At 36.6% G+C, this 14,920-nt stretch overlaps 1 protein-coding gene across 5 annotated transcripts in view; it reads left to right on the forward strand.

Moving 5' to 3' along the window:
- Positions 1 to 14,920, forward strand: part of Znf385d (zinc finger protein 385D) — a 1,018,268-nt gene that overhangs the window by 750,342 nt on the left and 253,006 nt on the right. For all 5 annotated transcript variants that reach the window (XM_087181476.1, XM_004864276.4, XM_087181478.1 and 2 more), the window contains one exon: positions 13,215 to 13,357. In XM_087181476.1, coding sequence (XP_087037602.1) covers positions 13,215 to 13,357 — 143 coding nt within the window. The remainder of the gene's footprint in view (positions 1 to 13,214; positions 13,358 to 14,920) is intronic.

Here is a 14,920-nt window from a genome sequence, read left to right on the forward strand (position 1 = left end):
AGATGTTTATGGTACCTTAATGTTATTAGCTTTAATCATTTTGAGTATTACATTGGTATGTTAGTTATTTTTTTCATTGCTGTGAAAAAATATATGAGGAAAGCAGCCTAAAGCTGGAAAGATTTATCTTGACTTGTGGTTTCAGTCCATGATGAGCTGGCTCAATTGTTTCAGGATCAGTGGTCAGGTAGAAATATCAGGGTAGAAGGACATAGCAGAGTAGAACTTCTCACTTGATGGCGCGTAGAAGTGTAGAGACAGGAAGGAGCTTGGGTCCCAACATACAGCCCTTGAGTGTATACCATGATAATCCACTCCCTTCAATTAGACCCCATCCCCTAAGTTTCTGTTAACTCCCAATAATGTTATCAAATTATGATTCTACAAGCGATTAATCCACTGATGGAGGAGGACCCTCCATGATTTAACCACCTTCCAGAGCCTCACTTCTGAACACATAAGAGTTGGCCGTAACTAACTCTGAACAATGGGATTAAGTAGTGTTATGTTGTGTTAAATAGGATTCTTAGACCAATTAGAAATATGATTGATAATATATGCCCTGTGTACTGGAAAAGAAAGTGGTATCATGAACTTCTATATTTGGCTTAAGGGGACAATGGGATAAATATTATTTTTTCCAAAGTGGAAGTATTGAAATCAGTTAACCTATGTTTGCATCTATAATTTCTTTTCTTTTTTCTTTTTTTGGTACCGGGGATCGAACTCAGGACCTTGTGCTTGCAAGGCAGGTGGTGGCACCATTGAGCTAAACCCCCGGCCCTGTTTGCATCCATAATATGAATTAAATGCTATAAAATACTTAATATTGTGGATCCTTGGTTTCTATAACTAAAATTTAAATTATTAAGGCTTAATGGAATTGGTATGAAAAAACAAAAGTGCTAAAAAACTGATAGTGGTTTTCTATCATTATTTTAGCAATATTATTATTATTGGACTTTTTTGAACAATTCAGTCTATACAGCTCATCATTTACCAGGAGAATGGTTGGTTTAATTGCCACAATATTTTAATGTTAAATATTTTCATTGTTAAATTTCTTTCTCAGATATTTACTTAGAGTTGTGCTGTTCTGGACACCCAAATTCTAAGGAATAGTAATATCATGAATTTCTAAGTAACTTTACAGTAAAAGAAAAATCAGAAATAATTTTTACGATATCCTACATCAGTCAGTTACTTCTAGCTCTGTTTGAGTAAAGTGGATGTGGATTAGTTGTTCAAATCAAGATGTATATGTGCCTCGTGGCAAGTCGAGAGTCTCTATATTTTGGACTGTAATTCATAAGAGGGTATGAATATGATTAAGATAAGCAGAAAAGCCTATGTTCTCTTATTAACCTTGGCCTCTGATCTTGGACTTCTGGTCAGTCCTGGGATTCTCAGAGGTCAGGGTCCCTCCCAAAAGTCATCTCTGAGTTACTCATTAATGCTCATCATTTTCACCAACATGACTCACAGTCAGGATGGCTTTGATCATTTACTGCTCTTTCATTTTAATCCTTTTGTTTAACTGCACCATTTTATGATGTCTTTTATTATAGTATAGATGTCTCTTTGTGTTACGTGTTGCATTTTGGTGATGGTTCTGTAACTTTATATGAGGACTTCTCCCTCCCAGGGGAGGACATAAACAGTTTCTCTTTTTTCACAATTTGTAAATCCTGCATCTGCTGTCTCCCGATTACTTGAATGTGAAAACTTACATCCCTTCTTCTTCAGAGGCAACTTCTGCTGCCATCAGTTGCTCTTTTAATTTGATGGGAATCAGAACTTGGTAGGTATTTGAGAAGCAAAGAAATATAGTATCATCAAAGACTATGGGCTTTGAAATCAGGTATCTCTGGTTTTTCTTCTTAGGTTTACCATTTAATGAGGTAGTTTATGTTGAATAAAATAATCTCACTAAGCCTCTGTTTCTTCACCTGTAAATGAAAGCAATGATATCATCATTGTTTACATAAATAATATATGTGAAGCTGTCTGGCACAGAGAATATAATAAATGCTCAATAAACAGCACTTGTTAAAACAAAATAGGTTATATGTATTTCTCTTGCTTGTAGTCATGTAGAAGGCATTTTATCTCTCTTCTACTGAAAGCAAATCATTTTTGAGATTCCACAATTACTGCAATTCCATTAGTAGCTAATGTTACATTTTTTTCCCCAAGAATTAAATGTTTCAGAATTAAAAGAAAATATAGTTGGTTTGTTTAAACCAAAACTTGCCAGAAGAAACAATCATATTGAGCTGAGACTAAACAGAGCACATGTCAGCTCCACAGGGAATGTTCTTGAAGAAATTGAAATCAGAATTTCTTTTTTCTATTATAAAGTTTATTAGAATGTTCACCAGTGCAATGGAAACCACTGATCACTGTTCCTAAACCTTGAAAGCTAATGGGTACTACAAATGCGTGGGGTGTCCTGGCTAAAGGCATTGCAAGGCAACAAGAATGTGATCCTCACTGGTCTTTATATATTTTATCTAATTCGATGATGGTGATAATTAGTGATGGTTATTTCCAAATGTTACTCAGTGTCCAGGTCAGTGGGATTTCCTAGGAACTTTGTGTCATCATTACAAAGAAAAACTAGATCTAAATGTAAAAAAAAAAAAAAAAATATCAAAGGGGCCGGGGATTTAGCTCAGTGGTTCCGCCACTTGCCTCGCAAGCTCAAGGACTGGAGTTCGATCCCTGGTACCAAAAACAAAACAAAACAAAACAAATCAGGTATTGTGTGAAAACATTCACTATCAGGTGAATGATCTAGAAGATATTAAGTGCAATAGAATTAGTAATGATAGAAGTAAATTTAGTTTCTACTTTGCTCTTCTGGTCTATGCAAACAAAGTGGAAGGGTGAACTGAACCAATAAGTTAAAATATAGCAAAAGTCTGATACCCTTGGGTGGATGCACAAACTCTCTTAGACTTCATATGTGCATAATCTACCATATACTCAATTATAAATGCCAGCAGAGGGAAGAAACATTTAAAATCGATTCTTGAGTGATCCAGTGCCTTCCAAGTAAGTACCTTGTAGTGTATATTAATTTGTTTAGCAATTTTAACTGAAATCAGCTTTGTGTTTATACAGTATGTTTCTCTACTGCCTTTCATTAAGGAAATGAAAATCTCTAAATAAACTATAGATAAAAAAGCTTAGATTCTGGAAGCAGAATGGTTAGTGTCAAATCCTGGCTGTACCACTTACTACATATGTGAACTTGAATGATCCTGAGTAATTGTTTTTAAGCTCACTGTTGCTCTATTTCCTTATTCACAATGCTTTTAAAGGGCCACATGAGCTACCCTACATAGAGTACCTAGCATGCTGCCCAGTATACAAGAGAAGAAATGCTACTTCTTTATGCCTTTTGAAGCCAGGGGACTTGTTTAGAGATCGAAGAATATACATACCTAAAAATGAAATCATGTTTTAAGAAACATACACAGATAAAGTTAATAAAATGTAATAAAATATAAAACAATATAAAATGTAATCCATCGAGAGATTCCTGGGGGATTAATAAATCACATTGGTTGGTGTTTGGGTGCCCTGTGGAGTTGTGACTTTGGTGACTATGTCTGGTCTCCGGTGCTCTCTCTGGGCTCGCTGCTTCTGGCCAGAATGAAATGAGCAGCCTTGTTCCACCAAACCTTTCCACTGTGATGTTCAGCCTCACCTTAGACCCACAGTAATTTAAGCAGCTGACCATGGAGCAGAACCTCTGAACTATGAAACAAATGAACCTTTCCTCTTTTAAGCTGTAGAGGTTGGGTATTTTGTCTCAGCAGCAGAAAGCTGACCAAGACAGACTAAAATGTTAATGAGTTTCTCACCTCTTAGCAGTGTACTCTAATCAACTCTCAGGGTTATTTATTCCCCTTTGCATTTCTAGTTCTTCAAGGAAGTTTTGAAATGGACAAAATTATTAATTTAGATACAATAGAAGAAGGTCACAAAATCTCAGAAGGCTTTGACTCTGTTTCATTAATTCATTAATTTGTACATCAGTCTTTCCTTTCATCCATCCATTCCCAAAACACATATATAACTAACTCAATAGGTACCAGGGAGCCCCTAAAACAAGACAAGAAATAATAAAGTAGACCATGTTTCTTAAGAAACAGCACTTTAATATGTGGTGACAGACACAGAGGCAAATGGAGGTGGTAATGTATACTTGATAGAAGCCTATGTTGGTTAAAGCAAGACAGCTGCGAGAAACATTTCTGCAAGCATGTGGGGGAAATACTTAGTAGAGGAAGTCATACCTAAATTACACCCTGAATCAGAAATAGGTAACTAGTTATTTGCTATACTTTGATGTAGGTTTCAAAAATATGTGTTTATGTAGGTTATATTCTAGATAAACAATTCTTAATATACCACTGTGGGTTATGACTCACACATTCTAGGCTGAATTGGTATTTGAGATGTAGTATTTTAAAACTGAGTTATATCAGGTATTCTAGATTGACTCAGTTCTTTCTGTACCTATAAATCTTATTTACCCATAGCCTACTCTTTTGCTTCCTGGTCAAAAGTTTCAAAATTATTGTCTCCACTAGTTTCCATTCCAAATCCTTATCCCTTACCCTCCTTGAACATTCCTATAGTTTAATGACTCCTAAAGCCCACCAAAAATCTCTATGATATTAAATCTAACTTGGTCTTTCCATAGCCCTAGATGATGTTGGTCAAGGACCTTTCACACAGGTATGGGCCAGTTTTTACAGATAAACCCAGCTGAGAGGCACAGATGATAGATAAACATGACCATGTAATAAGACTGTAGCATGTGTTTTTCTTTTTGATGAATGAGAGGGTCAAGCCTAGACATTGAGTAAAATTATCCATAGAGACAGATGTAGCAAGATAGGTTTCACTAAGGACATTTGCTTGTTTTAACCACTTAGCTTACTGGATTTTGACTCAGTTTGTTGAATAAAATAAAAGCTCTATGATAGCACTCTCAAAAGTTTCTAGATACTAATAAACATCCATTTGTTCCTAGATTGCCCCCATTTTGTTTCTTTGATTTGAAAGTCCAGGATCATTTTTATCCAAGGGACTCATTCATTAATATTTTCACATGATTTTTTAAAATTTAGGTTGCCCTTTCAGTATTATCATCATGGATCACATGTGAAGATGCATAGATTGTCAGTGTCATCTTTAGGAACAGATGATGAATGCTTTCTGGCATGATCCCAGCATTTGTCTGGCTTCTGAAAATGGCTGGATTTGGCTCTGAGAAAATTTCTTTTCTCAATTCTGAAAGGTGAAGAGTCCAGGATAAAGCAGAGATTTCTGCCCTATCCGCAATGAATTTGAAAATTGGATGTGTCAAGCAGTTTATCTCTAAATTATTTGTTGCTTGAGAATGTTGGCTTTGCTCTGGAGCTGAAATGTTCAATAGAAACTTCTGCGATTACAGAAATGCTTTTGTCTGCATATACAACATAATAGCTCCTGGCAACACGTCACTGTTGTACATTTGAAATGTGGCTAGTGAGATTGAGAAACTGAAATTTTAACTTAGTTTAATTTAACTAAATTTAAAGTAATTTCATGTGGTTAATGACCACCACATTGGACATCCCAGCACTAGAGTACCTCTTCTATTAGTTATAACTGATTGTCGGAAATTAAATTGTAGGAAATTCCTCCCGAGGAAAATTTTACATTTTTATATTCTATGTCAGTAGCTGCTGGCTTGAGAGGAATTTCCTAGGCAAAGTCTTTTGATTTCCTGTGGGACAAGTACCTCTCCTGAATTATGAACTATTTTAAAAAGGGACTAGAGTACAGAGAGATCTTTGCAGTTAAATATCTAAACTACCTTACCCTTGCATTCCTAACAGAATCTTCTCTAATATTTCCCAGGCAAAAATTATCATGAAAGTTAGTTAAATAAGTGAGAGATTCTGTTTTTCTTCTAGTGCAGATTTAACTCAGGATATTGGCATCTGGATAATTATAGTATTTTGATTTTGGTCTTGGCATTCAATGACAGTGACCAGTAATAGTGCTTCTATTGTAGCTTTTCTCCAAAATGAGTTTAAGTCACGTTACTGGAATATTTAATTTCCATAGCTTAAAATGAATAAAGAATTTGAGCAAGGGGAAAATGTCGATCACTCAAATATATATTCCTTCATGGATAGATGTTTTTGAGTCACGGTTTCCAGAATGGTGTCCTGGCTTGCCCTGACTCATACAGCCATCTTCACCTTGTTCCCTGTGGTCGAGAGCAGGATGTGTCAGACAACAGTCAATGTCTGGTGTGAATGAGTGCTCCAGCTTTTTCTCATGGGTTCAGCCTTCATTTTTGACATCTGAGTTGACTTGCCAAGAACAGATCACTTTAAGTTAATAAGGAGCTTCATCCTGATAGACAAAATGCTGGGTCATCTCTCGAAAACCTGGTAGGAGAATCAGCTGTCCAAAACAGGAAAACAATTAAAGCATTGTTGTAAGACCAAGGGCCTTACCAAATGCTCCGAGGAGCTGACTGCAGCGAAGAACACCCAGGAAGGAACACACCAGACAAGTTGGAAAGTAAAACAGACCTTTATTAGTCTGGCCAGATGGCACTCTCAAAGCAAAGTAGCTTAGAGAGGCAACTGGCTCAGAGTCTGAAGCTGTTTTCATAGGGGGTCTCAGGGGAAGTTGGCAAGCAGAAATACAAAAGTGGAGGAGAGAGATAAAACAGACCTTTTACAGATTGTCCTTAACATATTCAGATATGGAGTTGGGCAAGCATGATGGAACACTACGCACACAACAGACCTTCCTGGCACAGCAACAATCACATCCCTGGAACTTGGTGTCTACCTGGTGATCCGTAACAGAAGCAGAAAGTTGGCCCCTGTTACAAAGATGGAGTAACTGTTGTTCAGTCTTACAATTGTAACGAAACTTGTGACCAAATTATACTAAATTCAAATTTCAACTCAATAATTTTCTAGTTGTATTGTTTATTTTGGAACACCCAAACAGTGATAAATTGAATAGGTATTTGAATCACTGAAGTTTAAAGAAACATAGTGAAAATATAGTTATCCTAGACAAGGAGTAAAAAATAACCTCTACAATAAAACTGCCCACATAAATCCCCACACGACAACCTTGAGTAATTTGAGAAGCATCCACACAAGGGCATATGACAAACACATGTTTGTTTTCTGATTAGAAAAGTAGATACTAAAGAATGTAAACTCAAGAACTTTTGAAACATATTTGACATAATATTCATATCTTTTGTGATTCTTCCACAAACAGTGCCAGCATATTGTGATGGTAACTGAGTATCAGGGATAAAAACTGGATATTCCTTTATCACCTCCTTTCCCTTCACAAGGAATCTCTCTTTTTTTAAAGCTGTAAAAAATTTCTCACAATTTTGCTGGTTTTAAAAACATTTGTTCTGGCTGCAATGAAACTGGCTTGCTTACTTTAACAAATCTGACTATGTCCAGTGACTTAGTCACTTCCCTTGTCGCTGAGAAACAATAGCCAACACTTGGGCTTGAAAGGAGAGATTTATATTGGTTTAATTTTAATCCATAATTGGCTGGGTCCAGTGCAGGACAGCATGGTAGAGAGCCATGGTGGAGGGGAATTTCTCATGACATAGTGGACAAGAAGTGGAGAAAGAGAGACTAAAGGGAGAAGCCAGGAAGGGAAATATAATCTTCCAAGTCTTGCCCACAGTGCCCACAGTGCCCACCTTGTCTGACCATGCTCTACCTCCTAACACAAGCTGTAATGTCCTGGTGATTCAATCACCATCCAAAGGGTCCTACCTATGATCTCATGATGGTTTAGGGGAATATCTAGATATAAACCATAACATTCTTCCCCTGTCCTCCAAAGGATTTGTGTATACCTCTTTATGCAAATTGCATTTAGTGTGTTTCTAAGAGTTGCCAAAGTCCTAACAGTTTCAACATTGCTGGAAATTCTAAGACCAAAGTCTTATCTGAGACTCAAAGTGAACTCTTAACTGTAAGCCCCTATAATATAAAAAAAAGTTAAACATTGTTGACATATAGGATAAATATTCCCATTTCAAAAGAGAAAAATGGGCTACAGAAACCAGTAGAACCAAAGCAAGACCACAACTCCACAGGGAAAACATTAAATCCTGAGTCCAGAACCCAGAGCAAGCTGTGATGAGATGTGAAGCCCAAAGAGCTGTGAACCCCATGCTTCCAGCAATTACAGGACTCCATAGCTAAAGTTTGGTGAAATCAACTTTTGCCTTATTGTTCCAAATCCATGACTTATTTTCCACTTTCTGTTAGTATTGTTATATCTTAACTTTCTTGTGCCCACTATCACGTAGACTCCAATTTCCTAACGTGTTCCCTAATGGACATAGAAAATTCTAGTTGAAATAAATAAAAATGGATATGAATAGTTTTCTATGTGTATCATATTAGAGTTTTATCAAATTACTTAAAATCCAATTTCTCTAAAATATGCTAGGTATCTTTTTGCCATTCATTTGAGCAGTTTAGTAATTTAATCGTAGCTAATTATTATGGTGACCCCCACTGGGCAATAAAACTCTAGAACTTATTTTGCCTATGTAACTACAACTTTGTATGCAATAGCCAATGTTTCAGTGTAGATAAGTGTAAATATGGATAAGTGCACAATACTTCATTAAATATACATGTACAAATCACTTTGAACTTTGGTTGTCACCTGGGGAAGTGAAAGGATAAGTAGTGGATTAAAATTAAGATTGCGACTAAGATTAAGTTGTCAAACAGGTTTTCTTTGATTGTTTCTTGAACCCGGGATGGATCAAGTGCAAGAGTTTAAGGTTAAATATGTTGTATTCTGAAAACAAAACAAAACAAAAAAACCAACTACCTGATTCTTAAGGAATAGTTCAAAATATTAATTTACAAATTAGCTTCTTATTGTGAACATTTTTCTAGGGGAATAAAAATAAAGATAAGAATTTGGAGGCATTTTTAAAATTCATTTTTTCAGAAGGCCTAACAGCTGCTTTGGGATTTATTATGTCCATTAAAAATTGTACCTCCCAATTGGCCAGGCTCTGTGCTAGATACTTTATATACATTGTCTCTTATACAGTACACTTTAACTGGCAGCCACCAATTTGGAATTCCTGTTTATCTGTAGAAATTATTAAAACAAACACTTTGAAGTTTATATTTTGAGCTCACTTATTAAAAAGGCAGACTTTTGATGTGAATATATCTTACTTTTTCAGTCCTTGTTAAGAAATAGTTATACTGAGTTTTTTCAAATTCACAAATTAGTAGTTTTGTGAATACACAGCTATCCTGTGAATAGACCAAAGTGATCACTAATATTTTCTCTGTAGTTCACTATTGCAACTTTATTTATGAATACACTATATACTAATAGAAACAAACATTATAAAAGGAGGGAGAATTTTGTGAGTTTTAATGATTACTTACTTCACCTTATTTTTTTTCAATACTCAACACATCATTCAGTGTTAAGTATTTTATACTCAACAAATTTACTTAACAAATGTATTTTAAATTTTTTGATGTTAATGTTTTTTAATTTGTGAATAAATTTGGTATGAAAAGACAGTAACTTCTGAAATGAGACGAAGTGTATTTTTATTAAAAATATATAAATTATTATTTAGGCTATGAAATATAGAATCAAATACAAAGCACATATTTTATCTTCTACAGTCTCTACTCTTTGGAGACTTTAAAAGACTTCCTCAAATTAAGAATATTAATATTTCCAAAAGGGCGACATTGCGATAAATGAGGCAACACCAGTGATAAACAATAAAAGCAGCAAAACAACTCTTTTACTGTTAGAAATATCTACAAATTCATTGTATATTTTCATGCTTATTATTGAGATTCTTTTATAATGAGAAAAATAATCATAAACATTTATTTGTTACTTAAATGCAAAACTTTTTACTTAGAAAATGAAGGAATGGGGGCTGGGGATTAGCTCAGTGGCACCCTGCCTGCCTCACAAGTGCAAGGTTCTGAGTTCGATCCCTGGTACCAGAAAAAAAAGTGGTGGGGAATGAAGGAATGAAATTTTGTCTGGGACATATTTTAATCTGCTTTGCAGATGAAACATATTTGTCAGTTTTGATTTTGAACTATTTGCAAATAGTTTTATTTTTGCTGAGCACATACAGATTGATACAAGTGAAATATTTCAAGACTAAGCCGGATTTTTAAAGCATAAATATTAGAGATAATTTTTTTTTAACTTTTTTTGGGGGGGTACCGGGGATCGATCTTGGGTTCTTGCGCTTGCACAGCAGGCGGCCAAACCACTGAGCTAAATTCCCGGCCCCTTTAGAGACAATTTCTAAGAGGTAGTTGCAATGTGTGCCTCGGTGTCAGTGGTATGGATTTGGAGGCAAGCAACGATTTTAGAGTAAAATAATTCACTATTTCACTTAAACTCATAAATGATAACGTTCATAACATCCTGGAGCCATGGGTCAAGTTCTTCTGGAAGTGGACTTTGAGTCTTTCTTGTGAGTGTTTCGGGGAACATTTCCTGTGAGGAGTGAGGGATACAGAATCTGGAAGAGAAAGGAATAGGACTGTGTTGCAGTCACATTAGAAGTGAAATAAAGCTTCAGAATATTCTGCCTCAAGGCAAGGGGCCACCTATTTAACCCCGGTAGTAACCAGTCATTGTCAAGGGATGCCAAACCCTTTCCTCTGAGTGTCTTCCCTTCTGCCCCAGCCAGTTTATGAAGAGGATTTTAGGTGAGGGCCATCAGCCTCTACCACTGTAAGCAGCTGGCTGAATGAGTGCCTTAGTTAGCAGGGTCTGGAAAACACCACAGTATCCACTGCTTTGGGATTTGGGTAACAAGTGGGCAGAGAACATGCAGTCACACATCCTCTGCTTTCCTACAATCTTGTTGCATATCTTTTCAAACAGGTGGGAAGAGATGTGGTCCGATATTTTCCCCAACTTTCCAAAGTTCTGTGACTCTTGACTGGTGTTTCTAATATCCTATGAAAGAAGTTCTAGTTGCAATATTGAGAAGGGCTTGGAGGACAGAAGTGGATTGAATTTAGCAATCGAATCAACATTTTTTTGTGTATTTCACATTGTACTAGATAAAATTAAGCTTGAGCTATTCCTTAACTTCTTTGGATATTCTGAGCCAGAGGAGGACTTAAAATAAAATAATTGCAAAATACATTCCTACTCAATTGCGTGCTTATAGTTATAAGACTGTAATGTTTCTGTAAATGCAGCATAAACAACTAAAGATTTCATCAGCTTTATTTTTTTTCCTGTTAATCCTTACCTGGTATGGTGGTTCTTAGGATCAAAGTAATCGATGTATATTAATCTATTTGATATGTGACATACATGAAAATAATTTTAAATTATTTATTGAAATGTGTTAAACTGCACCATTGATTCCATACAAAACTTATTTTACTTTTTAGTTTTCTAAAGAGACACAAACCAAATATTTATTTTGGTTAAGTTTTTATTAAAGAGGAACTTAGAGCAATACCAGCTTCATGGCAGATCTATCACTGGTTTTACGGATGCCCTCTCAGGAAAGGTTATACACCCACACTCAACACACTAGCTGGTGAACAATACAACAAGTTTATGATGTTCTCTGGAGAACGTAGACTTGCTACATTTTGCTTTTATCTGTTTGTTTTAACATCTTTCCTGTTTCCTGCCTTGTGCATTTTAAAAATTGGTTTGCTGATTTGAATTTCAGTTGTTGGCCTTGTTCTTGTTGAGGAATATTGAAGGAGGGAAGTTAAAACAGTGAGAAAAATACTACTTTTTTGTTAATTTGGCTCCAGCTGATCTTATACCTGGGAGCAGGAGAGCTGATGGTTCTTGCATGTGGTTAATTAAATCCTGTGCTGATGGTTTTTGTTGTAGGCATTAAGTCAGCCACCTTGTTAGCAGATTCTCTGCCCAGCAGGGTTAGACTTATCCCTGGGGAATCAAGAGTGTTTACTTTGTGCTCTAGTGACTGAGGGCAGGAGAACCGTCCATGTGCAGTTGGCCAGAGAGCTGCTCTTGAGTTTTGTAAAGATAATTTGTATGAGGCCTCACCCTATTTTGTTGTAAAAATGAGCTGGCTGGCAAGAAAGTGGCACAGACATGAACTTACCTTCTCCCTTTAGTCTCCTAGAATTCTTTTCTGTGACAAAGGAAAAATCTCATTGCATTTTGTTTTCCAAATGCTTCTTGGATTCTCACCAGCAGGTTTTTACAGTCTGTTGCTTGCCTCTCAGATTAAAAGAGTGCTGGCATATTTTAACAGTTTCTTAGGATTCAAACAGCCTTTAATTAACAGCCAATTGATGCTTTGGAATGTTATCAAAATATGGGAGACAGAACACTGAGGCTGAGCTTCCATCATTCCAGCTTCTAAACATACTAGAGTCCTAAAATGGGACAGAGGTGTGCGCTTCCTTGCAAAACATGGGACTGCACACTGGTGTGCCTTTAAAGGGGGTGTCTTTGTTGGTATAACATCCCCACTGCCTGCTCACCCTGGTGCCCTTCTACGTGGTGGCAGGCAGTTACTGAACGCCAAAAGCTGTAGGGATGCAAAACAGTTTAGGAAAGCTCTGCTCATAGCACTGAGTTTGCCTGTTTTTAATCCTCTAGTTGCTAAGGTCATCAGATACAGCTGCCTGTGTTTTGGTTAAGTTTCTTTTCTGTGCCAGATTCATGGTATCATACTGCCAGAGTTTTGGATTGGTGGAAAACAGCAGTCTTGCTAAATAACCATTCAGATGTGAAGCATATTCTGAGATTCATCTTCAAAAAGGAAGAGCAAGCAAAGGAGAGGATTTCTATTTCGAATCCAGAGATCTTGGTTCCAGATTTGTTGCTGACCCAATCTAGAACTTTAAGCAGGGGGAAAAAACCAGGTTGTGAGGTTTGATTGTACTTACATAACCAGATAGTTATATCCAAGGACAAGAAGCAGCTCCAATAGCTCTTGCTGCCTAGTGCAAATGTGCTGATTGGCCAATTCTCAGTTAAGGAAATAGACTCCATGTAGTGTTTTTTCCAGTGACCCATAAAGCTGGCTTTTTTGTCTCAACAGAGATTGTGGTGTTTTCTCCCATGCCTGGTGTCCCTCATCTCTCCCTTTCCTATTGTCTCTGCAGGTGGTACATGCCAGAGTCCTGCTCTCCCAGCCCTGGTCCGTCCACCAGCCCCTCCTTTGCAACCATCGCTGGATATTAAACCATTTCTTCCCTTTCCTCTTGACACCGCAGCTGCAGTCAACCTTTTCCCCAATTTTAATGCGGTGAGTACCAAAGCCCAATCTGCCTGAGTGATAAGGGCTGGAAAACTTTAAAGGCCAGGGGTGTTTCCCTCACTGCCTCTGTTTTCTTATAATGTTTATTCTGTGGTTTATTCTATCTGAAAGCCATGGTGAAGTTAATTGTCTGCCTTGTTATACAAAGTCCCCAGAGTCAGGCTCATTAAAAGAAAAATGTCAAAAGATTGGATCTTACTGGCTTGATCATGAGTTCATGTTGCCCCTTACGTGACTTCTGGGTAACATCACCAACTCTGTAATTTTGTTGAAATATGTAAAATTGAAATTTAACATATGTGTTAGAGAGATGGAAATTCACATACATATCTAGAAAATTAAATGACTCCTTGTTTCTTTTGGCATTCTACTTTAATTTTCAAATCTATTGTTTCTTTTCTAATATAATAAAGAGGACCCTGACAATGACAATAGTGGTAGATTCTATGTACGTTGCACATATTTCCTCTTTAATTTCAAACAACTCTAAGCTCTGGTAGCAAAAGTTTTAATAATTTTTTCCTTCCTGTCCAGTCATAATTGAATCAAGACTTTCTTAAAGTGTTTTGTTTCTTTGGGCTTTGTCAATAGCCTGCTCAGCGCAAGTTCAGTTATCGCTCTGCATCTATTTTCACCTTTAAGATACCTTGGTAAGTTGGCAGATTCATCATATTCATCATAATTCTTTTCTGTGCAAGCTGTGAGGATACTCTTAGGATGGAAATTAAAGTAGGGGTGAAAAGGTTGGAAACAAGTGACTTTTTTCAAACATCTCATTCAGTTTTCAGCAGTTGTTATAATGCAGATCTGAGCTTATCAGTGATAGGATATGTCAAGCCAGTCAAAGCAAAGAGGATTAAAATGAGAGGACACTGAATTCTCAGTAATCTAAATAAAACTGCTTTCTTGTTGCAACATTCTGCCCCCGTGATATTTTTTTTTTAAATCTGTCCATAATTAAATCATTCTTCTTCAGAAGATAGCAGCAGATCTTTTCTTTAATAGTACTTCATCACAGGAACTTCAGATATGCCAGTAAGATAGCACAATAATGTACTAGTCATTACTAAAATGAAAGAGAAAATAATAGTCACCTTGCTTTTGTGGAGAAGAGGAATTTTCCATAGGAACTTTATTTTGAAATGGAAAGGGAAAAATAGATCAGCATCAAGATCATATTTACAAAATGCAGGTTTCTAATCCTAGTTGTTTCAATAAGACTAGAGAAAAACTTGCTCAGCATCAAATTCCCTTATTCATAAATGATGATACCGATGTCCCCTGGGTTCCTTTCTCCTGAGCTCCTTTTCTGTCATTCAGTTAAGTGCCTTCCTGGCACAACTTTGCTCCCAGACACCTGGGGGATAATCTATCATGATACCTTACCTGGCATTGGAGACCCCTAGGCATCCTGTTACCTAGGTCCCTTGTCAGCTTTAGAACACTTAGGTGAAAATCTTGGAAGGTTAAAAAAAGGCTGGGTTTGCCCTTTGGGGAAAATTTAAAGCAAACTGATTAATTTCTCATGAGACAGAGATGAGTGATATGCTG

Source organism: Heterocephalus glaber, unplaced genomic scaffold (genome assembly GCF_053883595.1).
Source record: "Heterocephalus glaber isolate CG9 unplaced genomic scaffold, H.glaber_assembly_v1.0 deba00001472, whole genome shotgun sequence".
Lineage (NCBI taxonomy): Eukaryota > Metazoa > Chordata > Mammalia > Rodentia > Bathyergidae > Heterocephalus > Heterocephalus glaber.